Source organism: Microtus oregoni, unplaced genomic scaffold, assembly GCF_018167655.1.
Source record: "Microtus oregoni isolate MIOR12 unplaced genomic scaffold, Mior012 000016F_ref0000370, whole genome shotgun sequence".
Lineage (NCBI taxonomy): Eukaryota > Metazoa > Chordata > Mammalia > Rodentia > Cricetidae > Microtus > Microtus oregoni.
In genome coordinates this window covers 2,086,316-2,112,692 of record NW_024543075.1, presented here as the reverse complement: position 1 = coordinate 2,112,692, position 26,377 = coordinate 2,086,316, and the positions used below count along the sequence as shown (strand labels likewise).

At 49.6% G+C, this 26,377-nt stretch overlaps 1 protein-coding gene across 1 annotated transcript in view; it reads left to right on the top strand.

Annotated features, from left to right (window-relative positions):
* Kcnq1 (potassium voltage-gated channel subfamily Q member 1) overlaps positions 1–26,377 on the top strand; it is a 320,987-nt gene that overhangs the window by 56,744 nt on the left and 237,866 nt on the right. The window contains exons 3-6 of the mRNA XM_041666328.1: positions 22,692–22,818; positions 23,231–23,309; positions 23,751–23,847; positions 24,530–24,670. Of these exons, the coding sequence (XP_041522262.1) occupies positions 22,692–22,818; positions 23,231–23,309; positions 23,751–23,847; positions 24,530–24,670 (444 nt within the window). The remainder of the gene's footprint in view (positions 1–22,691; positions 22,819–23,230; positions 23,310–23,750; positions 23,848–24,529; positions 24,671–26,377) is intronic.

Here is a 26,377-nt window from a genome sequence, read left to right as displayed (position 1 = left end):
ATAGAGAACGTGCACAAGATTCTATCCCTGGCAACTTAAGAAAAAGAAAATTTTAATTTTACAAAGTCAAATTTTTGCCTTCTTCTGTTTTAATTCTTACTTTTTAATTTCATTTCTAAGAATCACATATTAAGCATGACATAAATATTTTCTTATTATAGTTCTATAGTTTTGATCTGTAATGCAGTGTGTATGTATGTGTGAGTGAAAGAGTGTGTGTATGCACACATGCATGTGCACACATGCACACATGATGGGGGTGCTCGCCCATTCAGGTGCATGTGAAGCCAGAGGTAGACAGACATTAATTCCCCCCCCCACACAGCTTTCCACTTGAGTGTTTGTCTCTCACTGAACCTGAAGCTCACTGTTGTAGCTGAACAGTCTGACCTGCAAAGCCCCAGGATCCACCACCAGTCTCCACCTTCAGTGCTGGGGTCACAGCCACATGCAGCCATGCCTGACTTTTCACAAGGGTGCTGGGGATCCGAACTTAGGTTGTCTTGCTTGCTTAGGCAGTGTACCCCCAGAGTAATTGCCAGCCCCTTGTGTGGAATGGAGTTGGCGGTCTTAACTTCTTCATATGGATGCTGAATTGATCCTACTACCATTTTCTGGAAAGAATCTCCTTTCCCTCCCAAGTCTCCTGCCATCCTTCTTAAAGTTGAGTGTGCCACAAGAGTGTGATCTGCCAGACTCTGTCCTGAGCCACTGATCTGTCCTCCTGGGATGCCATAGTGTCCTTACTCTCATTAAGGTAGAACAGCAAAAAACAGTCATTTGTGGAGTTTACTTTTATTTTTCAAGGTCTCAGTGTCCAGGTATCTTGTTCAAGGTACCTATGTTGTTCTTTTTTTCCAAGTTTATTTTAGAATTATTTTATGTGCATGGGTGCTTTCCCTACAGGCATGACTGTGTACCACATGCAGGCCTGTAGCCTGTGGAGGTCAGAAAAGTGCATCAAATCCCCTGGCACTGGAGTTACAGATGCTTGTGAGCAGCCATGTGGTTGCTGGGAATCGAACCAGGGTCCTCTGGAAGAACAACCAGTGCTCTTACCACGGAGCCGTCTCTCCAGCTCCAGTTGTTTATTTATTATTTTTGATGCTCTTGCTGAGCCAAGTTGGTTTTTCCTCTTTTCTTGTATTTAGTGAGCTTCCTCCTGATGCCATCTGAGCCCAACTTCTCTCCATGAAAAGGTTGTAAGTAGAATTTAATGGTCATGGGTCTGTTAAATCTGATTCTTTATTGAGAACTGCAGACATTTTGGCAAATTTATCTTGTTAATTCTAGAAGCTTCTTGTAGGTGCCATTGTTGTCATGTGGCATTAACAATGTTGGCTGCTGGTGAGGAAAGACTTTTCTCTTCCTTGGGACTGGGACTGTGGGTTTCTTTTCTTACCTGATGGCATTGTCTAGCCTTGATTCGACAGTGTTCAACAGGTGCAGAAAGGGTGGCCATATTTTGTTCCCACCCATCGGGAGTAGACTCGTCACTTGCCATCTTGTGAAAGGGTATGTTTCCTTTGACACATATATTATTTAGGACTGTATCCACTGAGCACAGGCATTCTTGATTGCCCCCTCCCCCTCACTGATTTCTACCTGGATCTGGATTTGATTATAGAAAATACTCAATATGCCTTGGCTCCATCACAGCTTAGTAAGGCTCAGTTTAGGGTCCAGGATCAGGTTTACATTGGTAGATACTCTCTGAGAGCACGTCCGCGTGCTTATTCTGCTGGTGCTGGGAGGCCCGCTCTACAGACCTGGCACTGTGAGTGACAGCGTGGTCTATCTTGGCCATGTCCTTGCTGATCTTCCGCATCCTCTTTCCCTCTGTCACCAAGAGACTGGTGTTGAGGTCCCCTACTGTGAAGGGAGCTTGTAGTTCTTACAGGTTTTGATCAGTGTGTTTTGAAGTCCTTTTATTAGGTGTGTTTGTGTTTAGGGTTGCAATGTCCTCCTGATGTTTTTGCCTGTCTGCTGTTATGAAATTGCCTTCTGTTTAGTTTAGTTTGCTCTGGTCTTTTCTTTTATTAATATGTACATGGTATGTATGTCTTTTCATCCATCTTCATTTCAAACTGTTTGTGACTTGAGTACATTCCTTGTATGAAGCATGTACTTGGGCCTTGTGAATCAAAATCTCTTTCTCTAGTAGATTTAGTGGGCCCTCCCTGTGTTTACTGCCATGACTGAGGTTCTTGGTCTCACCTTTGTCAGAGCCTTTGTGAGTATATTTTTGTTATCAGAGAACAAAGAGATGGCAGGTGACAATGGGGGCAGGTCTTCAGTTCTCAGCAGAGGGGTCCTGAATAGCTTTGTTCAGTGAGCAATAGGGATCCTATAGTAGGAATGGGAAGAGGGTTGGGTTCTGGTATTCCCATCAGAAGAGACAATACCCAGCAGGACCTTCAGTAAGCCTGGTATGCCTGGCATGGGTGACCAGAGCTGCAAGGATTCCAGGTGTCAGAGTGGAAGGAGAATGAGAGTTGGCGGCTGTGGGTTGCTACAAGACTTGGACTTGTGTATAGGATGATGGGGGCCAAGGATGGTAGGAACCGAAGGAAACGCCCTCCTCTCCACGTGGGAGCCAGTGCTGTGGACCTGAAGGTCACTGCCTACATGAGTCATGCAGACACACACCTGGACTAGGCTTGACTCAGGGGGTCTAGAGAAGGCTTTCACTGATCCCAACAGGTTTACATTCTCAATCAGAACCAAATTTGGCCGTGCTGAAGAAATAAGAGATGGGGTGGGACACACACATATAAACCTTCGTGTCACTGACTGCATTCTTGTATTTACTCAGAAGATTACAAGTCAGACAAAGAAAATTCCCATGTAACCAAAATGCTTCCATAACTGCTCGCATTCCCTTTCTTAGAGTTTTAGATGCAGTTGGGGTACCCCAAGGGGACACATTTACACGCCTGTCATTGGCCAGGCTCTGGAAGACATCTCCAGAGTTCGCCAATTCCTTGGGGAAACTTTTTCTTAAGCAGTGTTTGTAGGTATGTAGAGGAGGAGATTGGATACAATAACCCCCTTGAAGGTGAGTCTTATCCATCACTCTTTGACCCTGCTTGTTGTACGTGTGTATGCGCATACACACATGCATGTGTGCACCCACATGTACTCATGCATGTACATACACATGGGAATACTGGGCTCTAGACCTAGGCTAATTGACTTGGATTATACACACATGTACAGAGAGAGAGAGAGAGAGAGAGAGAGAGAGAGAGAGAGAGAGAGAGTTGTGAGTTGCCGGCCCAACTTATGTGGAGGTACCACTCTCAATTTGGGGCAAAGTAAGGGCACATTTGGAGGGAACAAAGGGGCTCTGTTCCCTGCCCGCACCCCGACTCCTGTGAACTACTCTGACTCAAACACCAGCACTTTGAAGGGTGTTTGGTGACAGGTATTGGGTGCCCGGACAAAACCAGGTGTCCTAGTCTCAGCGCTGCCTCCAGGCTAGGTGCCAGAGTCCTTTTCCCCACAAAAGACTGCTTCCAGTGGCCATGGTCACCTTACAGCCCTGGGTCTTCCACATTACAGTGGACATTATTAGGCTCCAGCATCTCGTTGGGTACCATGAGCCATTGGGGTCAGATTGCAGGAAAGGCAGACTGCTTGGATACTGAGGTGCTGTCTCCAGGCTAGGTGTACCTGGACTGGGCACCTGGGGGGCATCCTTTGTTGGGCTGGCTCTGCTTTTCTGCCACCTCTTCTACTTCTGCCTGCCTTTGAGAGCAATTTGGGGCCCTGGTTTTCCATCAGAAGAGCTGAAATGCTGCATGACCCTCGAGGGTCATGGAAACAGGATGGAGGCAAAGTGCCTACCAGTCCCAAGGACCTGCCTGAAGTCCTGGGATACTTCCAGTAATCATGCCGTGTGGCTGCCAGAAGGGTGGGCCTCTATCCCAGCACCTGAGGAGAAACAAGAGGCCCTGTGTGCCCTGCTGCACTCCAGCTGCCAGGGGCCCGATAGGCCTCAGGATGTCTTGTGGGAAGTAACTGTGAGCGACTACATGTGGTGCCATATACCCATGTGACCATGTGTACCCTGACATGTGGGGCCATGTGGGGCCAGAAGCCTGACATCCAGTGTATCTTCCACAGAGTAGTAGGAAGGGTACCCTGGTGTTCCCAAGCAGAAACTTAGGCATGGTGACTGGGAGGTGTGGGAGCCCACAGACATTAGGGAAGGCGGTAGGCACACCTGGGAGGGACAGGGGACAGACCCTAGAAGTGAATCATTAGGAGTATGACTCCTGACACCTTCAGCAATGTTAAAGCAGGTTTCAACCAAATGTAATATACCAGTGGACAGAGGTATCAGGCTAAGGCCCAAGATGCTGACAGTGAGGTCAGCTTCACCCTGTACCCTCGCTGGCTCTGGACTTTGTCTTATAAGCATCACGGTCCCCCTGGAGGGCAGACTTTCTGGCCCAGGGTGACCTTAGCATGGGAGGAACCATAACATAGGCTGTAGTAGTTCTTGCATGCTGTGGGTTGTCTATTCTTGCTGTTACCTGGTTGGCTCCCTCTCCTGTGGCTGAAGACCCAGAATTCTGTGTTTATAACTGAGCCCCCAAGGCTGCTGGGCAGGTTGCATAGTGATACCATGCTCAGTTAAGGACCAAGACACAAACAGATATGCAGTGATATTCACCCTCTCCAGTCTTCTGCACCCATGTCTTGGATTCCAGGCCCAAGGCATAACAGAACCCCAGCTGCCCTTGAGAGTTTATGACAAGTGCTAAGAGCAACAAGATGAGCCTGATATGAGAGTCCCTTGGTCGTCCCCTCCCAGGAAAGATGCTGAGGGGATCACAGCTGGGCTGGACTCCCAGAGGCTGAGGGAGGAGGTTAGAGAAGGGGTGGTGGTCAATGCTGGGGCTAGAACCCACCCAGTGCTCAGGAGCTGTGGCGTAAGTGCCTACAGCCAACCTAATGTGGGATGTTTCCTTTTTAAGTCTCCAAAACCTTAGCATATCTTTCTTTTTAGTATTTAAACTTTGCAAACATTTAAAGACTTTATTTACTTATTATTATTCTGCATGCCTACCTGTGCATGCATATGAACACGTATGCCTTGAGAGGCATGTGGAGGCCAGAGGAAAACTCCGTAGAGTTGGTTTTCTCCTTCCACCTTTCCGGGGAATTCAAGGATCAAATTCAAGGTGCCAGGCTTTTGTGGCAGACACCTTTCCCCGCTGAATCATCTTGCTGGCTCCTATTTCAACTTTTGAAAACATCACCAGTGACCCACCCATCTCATAGGCTTCTCTTTGTGTGTGTTTCAGTTTTCTTGCCTTAGATTTAGCTTTGTTGGGCTTAACTTATGTGCTGCAAAACTCTCTCCCATGTGAGACGCCTAGTTCAGTGAGTTCTGGCAAATTCCTAGGCCAAATTGAGTTCCTTCACACGCTCTGTACGCCCTGTACCACAGCCCATCCCTGCACCTGCACCTGGGAACTATTCTGTCCCCCTGAGAATGAGACTGTGCAGCACGAAGCCCCACGTCTGGCTCCCATCACTTTGCAGGGCTCACTTGAGGCCTGTCTGCTTCTGGTCTGTGCTCTGGTTGATTCTTTCATTTGGAAAGGATAAAATGTACTGCAGCTTGTTTACCCGTCCACAGGCTGATGGACATCTGAGCCGTCTCTGGGGTTTGGTTATTATGATGAAAGCAGCCATGAGCACTGCACACATGCTCTGGCGTTGTTCTTGCCTCTGTTGCTCTCCAGTAACTCCCCGACCCCCAGTCCCTGAGTTGGGGGATCAGCATGTTCAGAAGCTGCCAAGCCCTCTGGCAAGATGGCTGCCACTGACTTTGCTATCGCCACCCTGGACACCACCACGGTAGCTGTGGGTCCTCACCAACAGTATTGTCTGTGTGAAGGCTGGGGAGATGGCTCAGTGGTTAAGATCCTCTTGCACAGGATCCTGATTCTGTTCCCAGTACCCACTGGTGGCTCACAAACATCTGTTAACTCCAGTTACAGGGACCCAATGCTCTTTCCTGACCTCCTTAGGCAGCCAAGAAGATTGTTATGTACATTTTCACATCCAGGCAAAACACTCATGCACATTAAGTAAGCAGATAAATAAAAAAGCATTGTCTGCTTTTGAAATGTTAACCAATCTAATCATAATAGTAATTCACATTTTCTTTGCATCTGATGGTGTGGATCTCCTGCAGGGAAGTCTTCAGTGATTTTTCAAACAACTGTATGTCTCCTTCATGCTGAGTGAGAAGGATGCTCTCCATGGCATGGCGTCTTTCACGTGATCTGTGTTGCTCAGGCCTCTCCTCCCCTGGGCTCATCTTTGATTCTTCTTAGCAGTATCATTCAGAAAGCAGTTTTTAATTTTTAGGGTGTTCCCCCCGTTTTCCTGAAGGGCTCATTTTTTTGTGTGTCCTGTCTAAGAAATATTTGCCTAATGCGAGGTTACGAAGCTTTTTCTCCTGTTTTCTGTAGAAACTTTATCGTTTCATGTTTCTTGTTTAGATTTGTAATTCCTTCCAGTTTTAATCTTATGCATGGTGACAGGTACGAATCAGGACCAAGTCTCCTTTGCATGTGGTTACCCTCATGTCCCTGTGACTATTTTTTTCATGAAATTACTTTGGCACCTTTGATGAAAGTCAGTTGGCCGTGCACTGGGTCCGATTTCTGGACTTTGTAAACTGTTCTGCCAGCAAAACCTTGATTGCCGCGACTTCTACACTAAGCCTTGAAATCAGGTCTTGTTAATCCTCCAATTTGGTTCATTTTCAAAGTATGATGCTTTGCTGGACCCTTCACAGTCTCTGGAAAATCAGAGAATCTAGTCGTCAACTTTTAACAACAATCCAAAGCCAAGAACCAAACCCGGCCCTCCTGGCGTTTTGACTGGTATTGCACAGGGGAGTAGAGAAATGTGGGTTTCTCGTGTATCTGAACTGCACTGCGCTTTCTCTCTCTACCTGCTTAAGTATCTTCAGTCCCAGTCATGGTGCTATGCAGTCTCCAGGACACAGTCTGTTAGATTGCTTCTTCGTCCCTCAGGGTTCTGAAGCTCCTAACAGGACCGTTTTCCCCATTTTGTTTTGGGGGTTGTTTGTTGCTAGGATACAGAAGGACAGTGATTGTTTCCCATGTTAACCTTGTTCCAGCGGCTTTGCTGACCTTACTTATGACTAGGAGAAGGGCGTCAACTCGTTCGTTCTATTTGCTTGCTGTGGGTTCTTTAGGGTTCCCTATGGAGAGGTCTGGTTATCCCAGATAAAATCATCTGTACTTTTCCTTTTTGGTCCACATTCCTTTTATTTCTTGGTTTGTCTCATGGCACAAGCTGGAGACCTTGAACTTGAAGTTTAGCAGTGATCAGAAAGGGGCCACGTGGTCTGCCATCCTTGGGTCAGATAGTGTGGGATCTGATGCCTGGGAGGGGGTGATGGCAACTTGGGCATGTTCTTTTTCTTCTAGTTTCCTGGGCCAGGAGACGGTATCAGTTACTGTTGGGTGGTCCTCAATGCCTTTCCTGTTGAGATGGCTTTGCCTTTTCCTCTCTTAAACTTTGTTTTGTACCCATTATACTGCAAAGAACAAAACATCCCCCCTTTTGTCACAGAAAGCCATCTCCGTTCCAGTGCCTTTAAACGTGCATCCTGTTGGACTAGATCATCAGAGTTCTGGTCTGCGCATCTGTGTTCACATAGGAAAAGGCCTAGTTTTCCTGCCATGTGTTCTGCTTTGGTACCCGAGGTTGGGTCAGGAGACACCCATGCTCCTTCATTTCAGCCCGAGGCTATATAAAATGTCTTGTATTCTCCTTTCCAGGTTGTACAGACCCATGAGTTCATCCCATCTGCACTTTCCCTAGCAAGAATTTTTTTTTTTGAGATAAATTAGTAAACGCAGGACCCGAGACTTTCGAATTTCTCTTTGGCTAAATTTTGGCCATTTGCATTCTTCAAAGCATTCATTCCCCCCAAGGAGCAGGAGCCTCAAACCTGAATTTGAAGACAAGACCATCTTGGAGCTGGGTGTGGTAGCACACAGGTCTTGGGTGGCCGAGGCAGGAAGATTGGCATGGGTTCCAAGCAAGCCTGGGCTATATACTGAGTGAGAGGGTAACCAGGGCTGTATAATAAAATCCTATCTTAAAAACACACAAAAGCCGGGCAATAGGTCTTTAGTCCTAGCACTCAGAAGGCAGAAGCAGGTGAATCTCTATGAGTTCAAGGCCAGTTCTGGTTTACAGAGCTAGTTCCAGGACATCTAGGGCTACACAGAGAAGCCCTGTCTCAAACAAAACAAAACAAAAAACAAAAACAAAAAAAAAAAAACCCAAACCTTCGTAAAACAAAACACACACAACCTTGGGTATTCCTAAACTTAGACTTTGGGATGAGGTGTGTGTGTGTGTGTGTGTGTGTGTGTGTGTGTGTGTGTGTGTATGCAAGCTCACCCCAGAGTTCTGAGGACTCCAGGTTGACTGTGACGTCAGAGCTGTTTCATTCCCATCTCTGTTCTGTGCTGCTGACCATTCAGAGGCTGTGGGCACCCTGTCCAGCCTGCATGACAGGACACAGGACGCAGGCACAGAGAGTAGCCATATGCTGGGATCTGCAGGAAACAGCCTCTTCCCCAGGGAGTAAAACTCGAGGAGAAGAGGAGATAAGCGCTCAGAACCCATGGCAGGTGGCGTGTATGTCTCCCATGAACTGTGTAGACATGAGCTCTGAAGTAGCAGGGCTCCCTCTGAAGTTGTTGACTTACCACCTCCTAAAACAGCAAATCCACGCACAATTTCCTCAGTCCCTTAAAACATTTCTGACAGGAAGAAAAAAAAATCCTGTCTAAAGTCTCCCCTCATTAAGATGTCTAGATTTGCACAGTGAGTGAGTCGTGGAACAATGAATAGGCCAACTCCAAGCACTATGCCCCCAGTGCAGGCTCAAACAGGCATAGTGCAGCCTGTGATTAGGTGACCCACTTATCCTCCTGCCCCGCAGGTCTCAGAACTGTCTGGCTAGGTGTAGCCCCTAGGCCTCCATAGACGGAGTTGGAGTCCAGGCAGTGGGTCAGCAGGCTTGCCCAGGTCTACAGCTGTGGTGAAGGGTGCTCACCCTGAGGGTCTCAGCTTCACTAAACTCTAGTCCTGGGGAAATTCTTGATTGCAGTGGCTTTTGAAGTCTGGGCTCCCTGCATATGAAAACACATCCCAGTCCCAACAAGTGACCCATCTTGGGAGGTTTCTCCCTGGGGTTGACAGCCACTGGTAGTGGGGTTGAGAGTCTAAGTAAAACCTCATATAACTGGGCAATAGATGGGTATGACTTTCTTGGCAAAGGTTGAGGCCTGATTTAAATGATTGCAAAACTGTCTAGGAGTTCCAAGTATGGGTAATCTTAGGCCCCTGCCCCCACAAAAGCAAATTTCAAGGTGGGCTACTGGGGCTGCTCCTATGTGCAGAGGTCCCTCTGTACTCTCAGAGGTTTAGGGTTCATCCGCCATCTAGACAGAGGCCAGCACACCTCTGAGGCCTTGCTGCTACCTCCCATGACTTGGGTTAATTCTTCAAAGCCCACATTGCTTGGTGGTGTGAGGAAGCAGTGGTTCCATATGCCCACAAGGAGAAAGACAGTCTGTTGGGAGCTCTTCTGGCCTGACAGAGGAGTAGATATCTCTCGGGGTCCTGGTCCAACTCCTGGATTGGTCTAGGTGACAGCTTGTAGCTGCTTAGGGGTTATTCTTTCTGGGCTGTAAATCAAAGATAAGCAATTAGCTGGTAGGTTCCTTCTAGCCTTGAGAAGAACCCATTCTCAATCTATTTTCTGGAAGCTGGCAATCCTTGGTGTTCTGTGGCTTATAGAAACATTGTAGCAACCTCTACCCTCACACCCACTTGGCTTTCTCCCTACCATTGTTTCTGGATCTTAAAGTCCCCTTGTCATGTTGGATGAAGAACACATCCCATGCCTTTGTTGCCTCATCTTAAATTACATCTGCAAAGACCCTGCTTCCAAATATGGTAACACCCTGAAGTCCTGGGCAAGGGGATGTTGACAGGAATTTGTGTTGATACCGTTTACCTGATAACGCTCTTCCACCAGAGGATGAGGAACCAGGAAGTCTGTGAACTTGGTCCACAGTCAGCCTATATGTCTATACAAATCAAATTTTATGAGCACATAGCACGAATTCTTGTGGATGTACTGTCTCTTGTCCCTTCCACTTCAGGAAGGAGGCCATGTGGTCCACAGAGCCTTAAACACCCACTGCCTGGCCTTTGAGAAAAAGCTTTAGGCTGTGCCTGGCTCTAAGGACTCGGCTCGAGGTCAGAAGAAACAGAGCCATACACAAATCACTGGCTCACTAGGGAAAAGTCTCACGAAAGCAGTGCTGTGGGAAGTCTTGCTAGATAAGAGTTGATTTTAGTTCTGTCTTTAAGGGTCTGGTAGAATGAAAGAGGACAGTAAAATGTCCTGGTCCACGAGATAAGCAGAAAGGGCGGTGCTGACCAACTCAGCAGCTGCCCAGAAAGCGGGGAGAGGCAAGGAACCATAGCACACATGAGGATGAAAGAATCAAATCAGATGCATTCAATTTTATACTAAATGTTAATGACCTAAATTCATCTTCCTAAAGGAGATGTCCAAAATGTCCGAAAGGCAGCCGGCTGTCAGATGGGGTTTTATTTGTTCATACCGAATTAATCTTGTGCTGGGGCTGTAGCTCCAGGCTCTGTGCTGAGGAAATGACATTGCTGGTGACTATATAGCCCCAGTCTGATTTTTTATATTTTTAAACAGATAGATCCAATACATTTAGTAAAGCAAACATAATAGACAGTTTAAAAAAAAGAGAGAGGAGGGGGGAGGACCTAGGACTTACCACAGGGCAGGGAAATCTGACTGCTCTTTGGGCTGGAGAGGGAGGGGGAGAGGAGTGGGGGGAGGGGGAGAAGGGTGGGAGGAGGGGGAGGGAAATGGGAGGCTGGGAGGAGGAGGAAATTTGTTTTTTTTTCTCTTTTCTCAATAAAAAAAAAGTTAAAAAAAAAGAGAGAGGGATAGTCAAAAATATGTAAAGAAACTACACAGAAAACAGAGAAGGAGGCAGGCAGCAGGTTGTCAACACTGAAGCCTGGGCTAGTGTGGGTGAGGCCTAATTATAAATAAGAAGACATCACACGGTAGAATGCTTGAGATATATTATGTGGAGTGTGGAAAAGAGGGATAACTGTGGTGACTGGGGGGATTATTTTTTTCTTGTTGTTATGATAAAATATCCTGCCAAAGGAACTTAGCAGAGAAAGGGTTTATCTTGCCTCACAGGTCCAGGTTACAGTTCATTGGGGTGGGGAAGTCGAGGCAGCCAGACCTTGAAACATCTGCTCGCACTAAGTCTGCAGTCAGAAGAGGAGAGCGATGAGCATCTACGTGCTATTGTCCAGCTCACTTTCCTCACCCAGACAACCTAGTTCTCTCCACAGCAAGGAACATAATCAAGAGAGGCCCTACAGACATGCGCAGAGGACAGTGTCCATGGTGGTTCTGGATTTTGTAAGGCTGAAAATTAGCCCTAACCGTCACAGGTATCATAAGGCAATTCTTTCAGAGTAGGCTTAGAGTGGATACAAGATCAGAGAACATAGGCAAATAAGTAAGTAGTTCAGAATCTAATGGGAATCTAAAATCTGTTGTTGTTCTCTCTAGCCAGGCACCCGCCCCCACCAAACCCCACAAATCCAGCACCTCAGACAGCCCCAGAGCACAGGTCCCGGGCTTGAAGGCTCCCCAGCTCTGGGGCTAGCACCTCTCTGCTTAGCACAGGAGCGGCCCTGTGCAGAAATCTGCCTCCAAGGCTGTTACCCTGCTGTGTGGCAGCTTCCTCGTGGCTCCACTTTAGAAATGAACATTCCAGAACGGGGAGGGGGGGGGCGGAGTCCACAAGAGCAGTGGCAGAGCACTTGCCTAGTGTGTGCAGGGGTCTGGGTTTGATCTGTAGTGGAAAAAAAAAAAAAGCAGAAGTGAGCATTCCAGAAGACAGGAGCCGAGAGACAGGATATGCAGGAGAATATACCAGCCTTTGCTCTCGATCTTAAAGCCCAGATTCTGGGGGCCAGAGTGGCAAGGAATGTGGGGACCAGGTTTTCAAGCTGTCTCTGTGAGGTTTGGAGTCCAATAATGGGTAGTCTCTGCTTCTTTGCATCCGTGGAAGATTCCTGAAGCCAATCACATGTTGGGCTCGTATTAAAAGAACACATCTCACACTACTGAGATAATTGTTCGTGTTCTCTAATCCAAACTCACTGCAAGGGCTGGGGACTTAGCTCTGTTGAAAGAGCGCTTGCCCAGCATGCACGAAGCCCTGGGCTCAATCTCCAGTCTGTATGGTGCTGCACACCTGTGATCCTAGCACTGGGGATATGAAGGTAGGAGTACGGGAAGATAAAGGTTATCCTTGGCTACATAGAGTTTGAGGCCGGCCCAGACTCCAAGAGACCCTTTTTCAACAGCAGCAGAGCAGCAGCAGCAACAAAAACAAAAAACAAACAAACAAAAAAAAAAAAACAAAAAAAAGGAAGGAAAGAAAGAAAGAAAGGAAGGAAGGAATAAAACTAGGAACATAAAAACAAATGGTTAAAATGTTGAAAGGGGAAACATTGTATCAGCAGGGATAGAGGGGCCCTTTCCTAAATGTCCAGAGACACTAGGCTAAGTGAGGGAAGACAGGGCAGCTGTGGACAGCTATGTGGAGCTGACCTCTCTTGATGGAAAGACACTGTTCATCCTGCCCCCAGCAAGGCTCAGACTGCCCCCTTTCCCAGTTGTGGCAGATACTTCATTTTCACGTCTGCCTGTCATCACCTTCCTCCATTGCTGGTGTTTGCAACCCCACATAGTTTGAAATTCATTAAAGAAAAATCATTGCCTCCTGTCCTATGCAGACACACACTTTCAGAGCACCCAGGCTGCCTCCTCTCTACTGTGGGGGTGGGGGAGAGACTGGCTCACAAGTACCCTGGAGGCATCTGGGGGATGGCATGAATTTGCTTGGTTTGAATCTGCTGATGAGGCTGTTCTGGGCAGGGATTTCCTGGGCTGGTTTGCGTGCATATCCTGGCGCCATCTACCCTGCCCCCCACCAGGCGTCAGGAGACCACTGAACCCCCATGTTCGCCTCCTGACCTCTAGAACACCCAAGCAGCGAGGAAGGGAGTGGGAGGGGCATGAACACCCCCACCTTGCGGGCCTGTAGCAGGCTGGGTCCCAGGACTGGAAGCAGGCCATTAAACCACCTGAACCGCTTGTAACTCTAGTCAGTACACACAGCACCGCACTGGCAGCACACGTAAAATTAAAATGACCACAGGGCCCGCTCTCCTCTCCACCGTGAGTGGGCAGCCTTTATTCCAAGGTTGAGGCACGGAAGCCTCCAATCCGAGGAGGATTTTCCCTGATAATAATGGGCGGTACAAGCATGGGCTAGCCCACTGTTGGGGCCCTTGGCCTATCCCTACTCTGCCCCATCTGCCTCCTGTTTGGACCTTGTCTCCGTGGCTGGAGCAGAAGTTCCCGAGCTCTGGGACAGCGTGCTCAAGAGGTACTTCCTGGGCAAACGGATTGCATTTTTATTGCTTCCTAAGAGCATTGACTATCCCAGAGGGACTTGTTAGGAAGTTTGTGGAGACAGTCTGTCACTGTTCAAACTGGAATTTCAAGGTCCTGCTGGGTGGGCCATTATACCTGGAGCATAATAGAGGGAGGGTTGAGTATGATGCGGGGGAGGGGGGTCCTCGATGGCGGAGCCTCAACCAGAAGGTGGGTACTAGACCAGAAAGAAGGGAGATGGGGACCTCCACACCCCTTGAGGGGAAGGTTTGACATAGAATGTGATTCAGGGGAAACAACCAGTCTTCAAGGCACCCCTGCGGTTTTGGTCCCACACAAGCTTCCCCAGATAGCAGTGGACCCTGGGCCTCATGCCACCTACTGAAGTGGGGTCCATGATGGGAGGGCCAGATAACAGCTGTTGTGCCCTCTCAGGGCCTGGCTAACGGGTAGATGGGAACACCCATCCCCATGGTGACCGAGCAAGCCTCATAGCCTCTTCTGCCCAGTGTGGAGAATGGCTGCTTAGACAGCTGGCAGTTGGGGCTGGTTCTCAGGGGAAAGTAGTTCTGTGTCTCCTAGAGTTCCCCCCAAATCGGGTCTCCCCTAATGGGTGTGGACACAGCAGCTGCTGGTGCCATTGGGAGCTGGCTATTGCAGAAGGCCTGTGTGGGATTCTGCAGCCAACTCCCAGGACCAGGTCTTCTGCCTCCAGCTCTCTGTGACAGCTTACTAGCTTTCATGGTGGCGGGCCTGAGGAAATGCCTGCTTCCTGGCTGTGTTGTGCTGTGCCCCAGGGCCCCACTAGCTTATTGTCACTGTTGGGAGCGGTCCGTGGTGCAAAAGGACCTACATTCCTACTGTCTAAGCAAGCTAAACCATTCCAGGCCACCTTAGGTAGCCAGGGGCTCAGGTAAGCCAACCAAAGTCATGAGCTGCAGTTCAGAGGAGTTTGGCAAAGCTGCCAACCAATCGGAGTCCACCACACAGTGAGCAAGGGAATTCAGCTATGACCACTGAGGTACTCATGACTCCTGGGATATTTGGAAAAAAGTGGGCTCTTATAGAAAGGGCTACTTCTCCACAGGGTCCTGGTTCTGTCTACAGCCAGTGGGACCCTGATGTCCCCCTAGAGTCCCTGAAGGCTTTGTGTCACCTGGGACTAGCTGGTGGCCTGTGGGGACTGATGCTCCTCAGTGAGCATGGCCTGAGGGCTCCAGCTGTGCCCAGCACATGTCACTGGGGGGCCCATGGGCTCTCAGCACAGGCGGGCGGCTGGGAGCAGCTGGCCACAGGCAGGACCTGAACAAAGGGCGCTTTGAGCAGCTTGCATGCCGGCACCAAGCCTCCGGCCAGCTGCCCCTCCCGAGAATGCAAGGCTGGCCCTCTCTATGGCTTATTGGGGCCCATGTAGAGTCAGAACAGCTGGCCCCATAGTCTGCTGGCTGACTTTGTGCTGAGACGGCACTGTCCTCCCACAAGAAGCCCCCTGGCTCAGGAAACAGCCACTTTACAGGTTTCCTAGCTATGAGAGGATGGTAGAACCCTAGCCATAGATTTCCACATCACCCCAATGCCGGTTCGTGGCCTAAGTAGGGCCTAGAGGTACCTAATACTCTTTTCCCTGTCCAGGGTCTGAAGGGCCTTTGGCTCCGTGACCTGACTTTGCCATCCCTCTTGCCAGGGCCCCTACCCATACCGGCCAACACTTCATTAGCAGTAGTTAATCTTCCAGTGGGCTTTCAATTTATTCTTTCATTAAAAAGATAGTAAAACAGTAACATCAGAGACACCGAATACTCATGATAAGCATCTTTGAGCTCCATTGATTGTTAAGCAAAGAGAGAGTTATCTGAGGGTTCGAGGCAGCTGGGCTGAGCCAGTCTGCCATGTCCTTACTTTGCTGTGGCCCATAGGTGAGTGACTGTGGTAAGCTGGACCCCCACCCTCCCAGAAATGGGATTTACCAGCTGATAAAATGAAGCAATGGATAAGTCGCCTGCAACCTTCAGTGATGAGCCAGGAGGCTGTGAACCTTGTGCCGGCCATTCCCCTGTTCCAGCTTCACCCTGGTAAAGCACCTCCTTTACTTTACTCTCAGCCCTGCAGGCTCCTGGGTGGGCAGGTCGCTGCTAGGCTATGGTTGCCCCCAAGCACCTGATGTGCGTGTGTAGGGAGTGTTCATGAGTGACATGTGTTTTTAGGCCTGTCAGAAATTCTGTCATGCCGAGCTTTTGTCTTCTGCATCTCTTGCAGCTCAGTTTGGGGGAATAGTGTCCATCTGTCAAATGAGAAAACTTCATTCCCACTGTGAGGTTTTTAGAGGCAGTGTGTCTGTGCGTGGGTGTCCCTGGCAGCATACAGAACCCAAGAGTGCTACCGAGCCCATGCATCAATCTGTTCCATCATTGCAGTAGCGAAATGAGATTAGAAAGGACCTAAGTCCTTGGTTGCTTCCTGCCTTTGCTTCACCGCTGTCTCCCTTATCTTCACAATGGAAGCCATGCAAGGGTCCATTTGTTACTTTGCAGGCAGTAGAGCCTGTGAACCTCTTGACTCCACGCCCTCTTCTTATCCTTTCTCTTGTTTTATTACATCTATTTCCTTATTTTGCATGTACATGTGTACCTGTGTGTATCTAAGATTGCATGTGGTGGTCAGATAACTTGCAGGAATCCGTTTTATTCTTCCATCATGTGGGTCTGGCAATCAAACTCGAGTTAACCGGCTCGATGGCAGCAAGCGCAGTTATTTCCTGAGCCATCTTGCCACCCCTCCCTTCCTAAAACATGCATGCCATAAGCTCACTCATCTTGGCCACGTTCGACTGTCCAGCTTGGCATGAAGCTCATTCACAGTGTTGTGCAGCCGTGCCCGCTGTCTACCTCGAGAACCTTTCCTCTTTGCAGATGGACTCTGATCTTTTTTAAACACTGACTCCTCAGGTCCTGCCACCTCATCCTGCTTTGTGTCCCCGTGGCTTCGGCAACTCAAGGACCTACAGTTGTACTAGCAGTAGGATCTTTCAGGATTGTGTCTCAGCAGAAGGTCCGTGCCTTGTGTTGGAGCACACTTCCATCTGGAGGAATATTGTGCGCCCTGCTGTGTCTCGAACCTGTTTTATCCAGCCTCTTGGTGGACATTGCCTTTGGCCACTGTGTGCCTTGCCAGAGTAAACACAGCGGCCAGAGAGCTCCTCAAAGTTCTGTCCATCTTTTGAGCGTAGCCCCCAAAGTAGAATTGCTGAGCTCTATGACAGCTCTTTATTTTTTCTTATCGATGCATTTCTGTGTGATGCTGGGGATTGAACCCAGGGCTTCATGCATGCCAGGCAAGTTCTCTAACAACTATGTTCTGCATAGCTCAGCAATTGTATTTTTTTCTGAGCTACTACTCCTTTTATGTTTCTCTTTTTAAGATAGAGCCTTGTTTAGAGCAGAATTGAGTGGGTGGTAACTCTATGCTTCATGACTTGGGGAGCCAATGAACCATGCCCCCTGTACCTTGGGTCTTGTGTCTCCCTCAGGCAGCCATGTGTGATAGCCCCGCCTCTCCACCTCCTCTTCCACTGTTGTCGTTGCCTGTGTTTTGCTAATAGCCATCCTGATAGGCTGGAGGGACACAGCAGTGTCTGTTTGTATCTATGTTCCCACAGTTAGTGGCATGGGCTGTGGGATGTCTTTCTCATTTGTATGTTTTTTCCAAATAACTGCCTATTCGGGTCCTCTGTCTTATTTTTTTGTAATTTCTTGTTTGTTTGTTTTGTTTTGTTTCTTTGTTTTAAGACAGGGTTTCATTTAACTAGGCTGGCTTCAAATTTGTGCATAACCAGGAATGACCCTGAACTTCTGATCTTCCTGCCTCTCTGCCCCTGGAGCTAGGAGTCCAGGTGTACAGCACCACATCTGCTTTACACGGCTGGGGATGGAACCTGGGGCCTCAGGCATGCTAGGCAAGCACACCTGTCAACTGAGCCTCAGCTCTAGAAGCTTTGTTTTTAAAAACAATTTTAATGTATGTGGATCGCTCCTTTGAGATATACCTTTTAACACTCGCTGTAGGGGAAATAAGCAGACTATGGCTAGGGCCTGCTTCCTGGTCGCGGAAGATGGCATATCACGTGGATTGGAACCCGTGCATGGGCAAAGGAGCAGGGTGCTGCCAGGGGCACACTCTAGGGACTGTTGATTTCAGAGCCTGTCCAAACCTCTTTTGTTGGCACTGGCATTCGTACGCCACTAGGCCACCCCTCTCATTTCTTTGACAGAGCTCTGGACAGGGAGCCAATGATAAGGCTCTGGCCCTGACATCTTCTCTAACTCCTCAAGGGTCTAGAGGAGACAGGGGCCAGTATGTTAGCAGGGGTTCCTGTATCTCCTCAGGGCTGGCTCTTCATACCTCCACCCAGCCCAGACTCACACGCATAATCTTTAGCTCTCCTGCTGTGAACAGATGACCACCAGGATAGGGGTGCTGGGACCCATTCATGGCCTGGGCTCATCTTCTGTTCTTACTCTGGACACTTCCTGTCACAGACCAGGTAACTGACTCTTATATCTCTAGGCCACTCTCCATCCTAAGCCTTTTTTGTTACACCTTGGTTTCTGTCTCTGATCCCACAAGACCCCGAAGTGTATAAACTATCCCTACTCTCAGACACTTCCCAGACCTCATCTGTCCTCATGTATTCTCGGTCCTGCTCACGTGTCAGCAATAATTCCTCTGAGAGGCAAATAGCCTAACTCGCCAGAGTCCGCTCCCTGAGACCCATGAGATCCCTGCCGTGGCCCGAGTCTGTCTGTTTTTCCTGTTCTCATGAGCTTTCTTTTCTGTGTGTGGTAAGAGGCACAGTGGTCCTGCCTTGGTGAATCCAGGAAAAGCTGCAGGCTCTGTGCTTGGTGATTGTCCCTGACATAGGAGTCTCAGCCGCGAAGCTAGTCCAGCTCTAGTCCAAGGAGCAGTGGTACGGGTGGGAGGGGCCGCTGTGTTCTCTTGCCTTTTGTCTCAGACCAAGCTAGCTGGCCCAAGGACAGCCCTTTCTTTTATATCTTTAGGACAGAGCTCAGGGCCACACTCCATCAATGTCTCCGGGCCTTGAGTCCTTGGTTTTGGCAGTATGTGGATTCCTCTGGGAGGCCCTTTAGGGGGTTGGACAATGCTGAATGCCTTGGGTTGGTGCTTTTTTTTGGCGGGGAGCATACTGGCTTCTTAGTTGTCTCTTCCAAGGCTCAGGGGTGCTGGAATGGCCTAAGCACGGCAGGTGGTTGGAAGATTGGGTAAGGGAGTACACCCCACATATCAAGCCTCTGAAGACATGGAGAACTCAGAAGATGTGATGTGCCTGGAATCTAGGAAGGATCTTGGGGTGCACTAGGCCATGACATCCTTTGGGTAGTCACCCTTAGCCTTTGACATCAGGTGGAGAGTGAGAATGGGCATGGAGGACTAGCAGGTATTTCTGTGTTCTGTAGAGATATTTGAGGCCTCTCATTCAACACTGGGACTGTACTTAGATTACTTATACAGGACCGGCGAGCCTTGGGCCTGACTCCCATGGCAGGGGGTGACCATGCTGGGGGAACAGTTGACATCAACCCTGGGGTCTATTCTAAGGAAGTTAAGCTAGCCTCTCCTAACCCTCCTGTGGACTAGGGTATTGTTGCCTGAGTCAAACTATGAAGTACGATTAATAAAACCTTAGAAACAGATATTGGGGTTCAACCTGAAGGTCAATAAAGCAAAATAGCCAGCTACTGGCTCTTACCTTGACCTCAGTCCAAAAATGGCGATCCTGCCTCCAGGAATCTCAGAATGAGACTCTGTCTGAGAACTGTCTCCTCCCGTTTTATAATCCTCTCTAGGGCTGGGATTAAAGGCGTGCACCACTGGGATTAAAGGCATGCGCTGCCCGGTTTCTATGGCAACTAGTGTGGTTACTGGGATTGAAGGTCTATGTTACCACTGCCTGGTCTGTAAGGCTGGCCAGTGGGGCTGTTTTACTTTCTGATCTTCAGGCAGGCTTTATTTATTAGAACACAAATGAAATGCTGCTACAAAACTGGCCCACGGTGCATCTCCCATAGACTCACACTCTTGCCAAATGTCAACTCCTTGCTGGAGTCCCAGTGTGGCCTATGGTCTGAGGGCCACCCCTCCTAGCTCCAGGATACATGCAAAGCTAATGGTGATGGAGACCATTTTATCTCTGCAAACACTGAATATGGCTGTATCCCACCCCGGACAGGGCTGCTTTCCTCGGCCCCTTCCCAGCAGCCACTGAGCCCTTCTAATTAACTCAGCCCTGCCTGCTCTGGACATAACTAGCCAGATATTTTCAGGGGATGATGGGGCCCAAGCTCTCTGAAGCCAGACTTCACACTGTGTCTACATGTTGAATAGGATTTGGAGATTTGTGTAAGAGGTCCTGTCGTTTCACATGGCCAATCCCAAAATGGATTTTCCTCCAAGTATTAGGTCAGGGGGCACCTGTAGTCAACAGAAGCCATTGCTAAGAAGGTATTTAAGTAATGACAAACATCTAAATGAGAAAACCCCACTAGATTACCAGCCAGCTGGGTGATGGATGGCCCATGAAGCTGGGACAGAGGCCTGCTGTCTGAGCTAGCTCTCTAACTACCGACTGGGGCTGTGCATGGTCAGGCATGCTGTCCCCCATGAAGTCACATTCTGCGGTGGGGACTGGGAGCAGGCTTTTCATATTGGTCAAAGACACACACAGTACTTTGGGCAACAATCCTACAGGCCCAGGCTCTCAAGAAACAAAGATAAATCAACATCCTACAACCCAGCTCTTCACAGATTTGTTTGTCCATTCATTCATTTGTTCATTCATTTGTTCATTCATTCATTCCACAGGCTAATAGTGAGCACTGACTGGAGTGAATGAGACTATGGCTCCTCCCTGGTATGCTCAGTCAAAGAGGACCCATCATTGCCAACACCCTCTTGCTCTCTCACCCTTAGCCATCACACAGACCCCCTTCCTCAATGAATCCACTTCATGGGTCAAATGTTCTTCTCACAAGGAAGGAGGTATGACTCTCTCCCAAGTTCATGCCTACCATCAAGTCTTGCTCTTGCCTGAAACACAAGCCAGGTGATAGAGTATTTTATCTTAATCAAGAGCATTTGTGTATGGTAGGCAGTATTCAGCTCCCACTCATGACAGATTCTCTGGCAGGGGACTGGTGGGGGCAGGGCCAGTCAATGTTACCCGTCAAGGAGGAAGTCCCCTCCAGGGCCAGGCTCCTGAGGGAGGCAGGCAGGGAGCCAGCTGGAAGCAGGCCTGAACAGCACAATGCTTTGTGGCTTCGTGGGTTTGTGGCTTTGCACAGTTCCCTAACATATGTGGGAGTGGTTTCACCTCCTCACCCCAGGCCTTCCCCAAGGGCCTCTTACCAATGAAGGCTGACTGGGAGCTGGGGCACAGGTTTGGAACAGGGTCAAGACCTTGAGGGCCAAAGCAGGCTGTAATTCACATGAAATGTGTATTTGCATCAAATCCTCCAATCACCCATTTGCAATGGGCTACTCACATCCATGCCATAGCAGGGATAAGGGCCAGACCTGAGCTACCCAGGGATAGAGCAAGCAGGAAGAGTATTCTTAGTCAGGACAGTCAGTCCCTATGACAATGGCCCTGTGGCAGGAGCTGGGAAGGAACCCAGACTGGCAGCAGAATATGAGTACCCCAGACCAGACCTCCTGCTACCACTGTCCCATGGCAAGTCAGTCACTGCCTCACCCTCCAGTACTGCGCATGTGGCAGGCCTTTGGGCGTTTCATCAAAGAGACAGATAGTGAAGGATGGAGAAGCAGAGGCTATGTGCCAATCAAAAGCAAGGCCCTATGAGCCTCGCCTTGACCTCTCTCATGGTGATAGTCAGGCCTGCAGTGACTATTCCTTCAGTTTGTGTCAAGGCTGTGCGAGCAGGAAGCAGCCCAGCATCTCCCACCCAGTGCTGTGACAGACTGAGCAGGCCTCAAGACTGCTGCTAGGTGGATTCTAAATCATAGTCAGAGGCTGCATCAAGTGCCAGGAAACCTCTGTCTAGCTGTTGACTTAACTGAGAGAGCTAATGGTCCCCCTTTGTTTTTGAACTTGGTTCTCACACCGCTGACCTGCATTTGTCTGCTGTCGGTCTGCCTTTCTGTTCACCTATTCATCCAGCCATCCGTCTACCCACTTATTCCTCCACCCTTGCCCCCACCCCTACTCACTGATCCATCCACTCCTCCATCCATCCATCCATCCATCCATCCATCCACTCATGTATCTGTCTCTGTACTCACCTATCTCCTCATCTACCCATTCAGCTTTCTGTCCATCTGTCCTTCCACCCTGTAACCTGGGTCATAGCCTGGGTTCCTCTAGCTTGTAAGCCCCTCCCTTCCAGAGCCTTCTGCCTATGTGGATACACTGGGAGAGGCCTGGTCTATGTGAAGTGGCCAAGGGGAGCTGTTTTACAGCTGAAGCTGCCCGTGTCCTTTGTTTTATTCGTCCTGCTATCTCTGGATGGGTTGGGAGGGTTCTTGCACCCAGACCTCAGTCAAGAAACAGATGGTGCAATAATAATAATATAATAATAATAATAAAGAGTATAGGAAGGCTTAAAAAAAAAGAAACAGATGGTGGATATGGTGTCTCTAGCATGAGGCAGAGCTATGAGATGAAAGGGAGACAGTCCCCCAAAGACACATATACTTGAACCCTCCTTCAGGTGCAGGGTTTGAGCTCTGTGGATCTCATGAAGCTGGACAACATGGATGTCAACACTGTATTGTGACACTCAGTCATTATGCCCAACTCTGGTGTGGAGTCTTCCTTAGACAGAGGTAGCTGACCAGTGTCCACTACTGGGGTTCCTGGACTCAGTGTGTTGGCCTTTCCAGGCAGGTGCCTCTCATAGACACCACCTGTTACTACAGATGGATACTGAGCCTGCTAGTCTTGGGTATCCTTCAACAGAGGCTCTTGGGCATGATACGCTGGTGTAGGTGGTCCAGCCTGAGTGGTTGTAGCCTCTGACAAGCTTACTGCTGTCTTCTTCAGGAGATCGTCCTTGTGGTGTTCTTTGGGACAGAGTATGTGGTCCGCCTCTGGTCTGCAGGCTGCCGCAGCAAGTACGTGGGCATCTGGGGCAGGCTGCGCTTTGCCCGGAAACCCATTTCCATCATTGGTGAGTCCTACCTACCCTACAGACACTCCATACCACGCCCCTGCAGCCAGAAGGACATCCCAGATCACAGTCCTTCCCAGAGAGTCCCCATGGACTGAGACACTCCCCCACACATTGTTCTCCCTACAGCAAGACAGGCCCTGTGGCCAGCAGGAAGTGTGCCCGGCTCCCCCAGCCCTGGAGCCACAGCTTCATGTGACTCTCCTTGCCCAGCAAGGCTTGACAAGCTTTAGGCTCTGTCTACTCTGACTTAGGTAAAGACACAAGCGTGGGTCCCCACCTAGATTGTTCTTGTGCCCTGAATAGTTGGGTCTCATCTTGCTTGAATGTCACATTACCCGGAGTTGGGTGGTGACCCAACGTCCCCAAATCCCTGGGTGCCGGAAGTAATAACCAGCTGCCCCTCCCACAGACCTCATCGTGGTTGTAGCCTCTATGGTTGTTCTCTGTGTGGGCTCCAAAGGACAAGTGTTTGCGACATCGGCTATCAGGTATGTTGGTTCTTCCATTTCTCCCTGTGAGACAGGACCCACCACAGGGCTCCCTCCTCGTAAGCAGTAGCCTCTCCCTCCCTCTACCTGGCTCTTTCATGGTGGGTTGAGAAGGGGCAGGGTGACCATAGTTCATAGTATTGAGACAGTAGGCAACCCTGGGTTCAAAGCCTGACCCCAGCACTTCCAAGCTCCTAGGACTTAGGTGATAGGCCGACTCGGTGGTTGCAATGTGGGTGACTTGGGCCTCCCCCAAGAAGGCCATCTGGAAGGACTGCTAGAGTCAGGGTTCACAGGCACCTGTAGGAAGCAAGATGGCCCAGTACAGGGTGACATGTGTGTGTCTCCTCTACCCATTGGCTCTTGGTGGGGACAGGAACATAGGAGGCAAATGCTTGTGACCACCATGACCCTCTTAGGCCCTCTCTCCCTGCTTCTTAGGGGCATCCGCTTCCTTCAGATCCTGCGGATGCTGCACGTTGATCGCCAGGGGGGTACCTGGAGGCTTCTGGGCTCTGTGGTCTTCATTCACCGTCAGGTGAGTGAGCCTGGTGTGGGCAGGACAGAAGCTAGTCAGCCTACAGCAGGAGGGCCAGAGATTCACAAGGCTGGGATATGGGGTTGGTGGTATCTTAGTGCCAGGACCCCAGCTGAGTGACCCAGAGCTAAGCAGATACCAAGGCATATGGGTCTGAGGACAGGGTCCAGAACCCCTAGAGCCCTCCCTTGCAATCTGAACCCACTCCATATCCACGATGGTAGCATACTTGGTCTGCCCATGGTGCAGAGCTGATGCCACCTCCCTCAGACTTGGGACAAAAGTACAGTGGAGAACAGATTTAGGAAGCTCGGAAATCAAGGGTGGTGCAGTGGCGAGGGTCTCAGATACTGTCCAATGGGAACTCTTTCCCAGAGAGGCTTGTGGGACACATGACTCTTAAGTACTGTCCTGCCATGAGAACAGAGGAATCTGGTAACCCAGTGGCTGATTCAGCATGATAGCTGAGACTGCCTCACTGCCAAGTAGCATTATTTATCACCTTCAAGAGCTGTGAAAACTGGGTTGCTCTGGAAGGTGACTTCTGCATGTAGACCACCCTATAGCCAGCATAGTATAATCTAGCAAATGCTGGAGCTTTCTACCAAGGCACTCTCACCACACCCATGGAGCTCTGGACCACAGGATATATGAGCATGGCTGTTGTGTTGTTTGTCCCCAGGAGCTGATCACCACCCTGTACATTGGCTTTCTGGGTCTTATCTTCTCCTCCTACTTTGTCTACCTGGCTGAGAAAGATGCTGTGAACGAGTCCGGCCGCATCGAGTTTGGCAGCTATGCAGATGCTCTGTGGTGGGGGGTGGTAAGTTGGAATCTTTTGCTGGGGTATCTCAGGGAGGGGTCACATGGACCTGGGCAGCAGGGTTAGGGATATTGGGCTCTACTTGCTCAATTGTTTCGCCTCCTGCCCTGAGGCTACTAACCCCAACATTAAAAACTTTTCAACCACAAAATTTGCTCGTGAAGCCTACAGTATGGGTCCCTCTGTACCAGAGTAAGCGTTCCCTGGTCCCCACTTTGAAATTTGAACACTGTTATCTTTCAACTTCTGTTTTGGAAGGGAAAGCTGATGGGACACACGGAGCTTGGTACCTCAACCTTGTGGTGATCTTTGCCCTGGAGGGGTCATGGGCTCAGAGTGAAGGGAGGAGTCAGATGCACACTTTGCATGTCTTTGGTCTCTGTGCTGACCCAGAGAACACACCTGTGCCCGGAATCAAGCCGTGAGATGGCATAATATCTTCACGGTCCTTGGGGCCTGGGAGAAAGAAGCAGGGTTTCTGTGGATGTGAGGTTTACATGGTCCTTCACTGCCCCAGGCAGCAACAGTGTGAGGGCCAGCCAGGCCCTAAGGTTATGAAGATGGTCATGAGCCTCCTGGGTTAGGTGACTTCAAACCAGCTGAGTTGCCAGTATGTATGGAGCCTGGTGTGTGACAGATGACCTCTTATGCTAGGGCTGAATGTCCCAAGGGGTGGTGATGTGTGCAGGCGCGCGCGCGTGTGTGTGTGTGTGTGTGTGTGTGTGTGTGTGTGTGTGTGTGTGAGAGAGAGAGAGAGAGAGAGAGAGAGAGAGAGAGAGAGAGATAGGGGGAGATGGGTGGGGACATATGACTCCCCAGGAGTCGGCTAGCAGGCAGAAGAAGGAGAGGTTCTGGTGAAGATGGTGTTGAAGAAATCCAGGCACACTCTTGGAGTACTGGTCTATGACCTTGGAACCATTGCTCATGGCCTAAAAGCCTCTGACTAAGGCAATTTAGGGGGCTTTCTAATTGCCAGTGTCCTCCAGAAGTTGATGGCTGCCGCATGGCCTGTAGGTCCTTCTCTGAAAGCAGGCTTTGTCCAGGCATTAGACGTCAAGAACCCCTATGCACAGGGAACACAAATATCTAACAGCAGCACATAGTTCAGGGCAGTTGTGGGCTACCCCCGACTCTATCGCACCCCTCAACTCTGAGGGCAATAGGTTGTACAGAGCCACCATCATGCCTGGAGGAACTACCAGGGTTGGCACCCCTGGGGGAGTGTGAGGATACCAGAGCCAACTCCTTCCCATCCAGCATTCTCAGTCTGTTGGACTTGGAGCTCACTAGGCTACTGAAAAGGTTGGTTGGATTGTGGCAACCCATAGAAAGGGACAACACAGGCTCTGGGAACCTGGCGCAGAGCAAACAGCCATATTGGGCCCTGGTTTCAGTGTCCCCCAAATACCCCGACCAGGAATGAACAATCTCTGAGGCCTGTTCACTCTCAGAGATTCTAGATTAAGGTGGCAACAGGGATCTGGGGCAAACACATGTTCCCACAATTCTCACGTGCCCCCAGGAAGCAGGGCACATAGCAGGAATTCTTGACATTGGCCAATTCAGTCTGCTTTTTGGAAGTTTCCAGCATTCTAAACAACTTAGAGAAGGTAAGGACATGCTGGCAAGCTCCCAGGTTGGGACAGGCTCTAGGTTCACCTCTGTCTACCTTTTGGGGGGCCAATGTCTCCAGATACCCTGGTATGA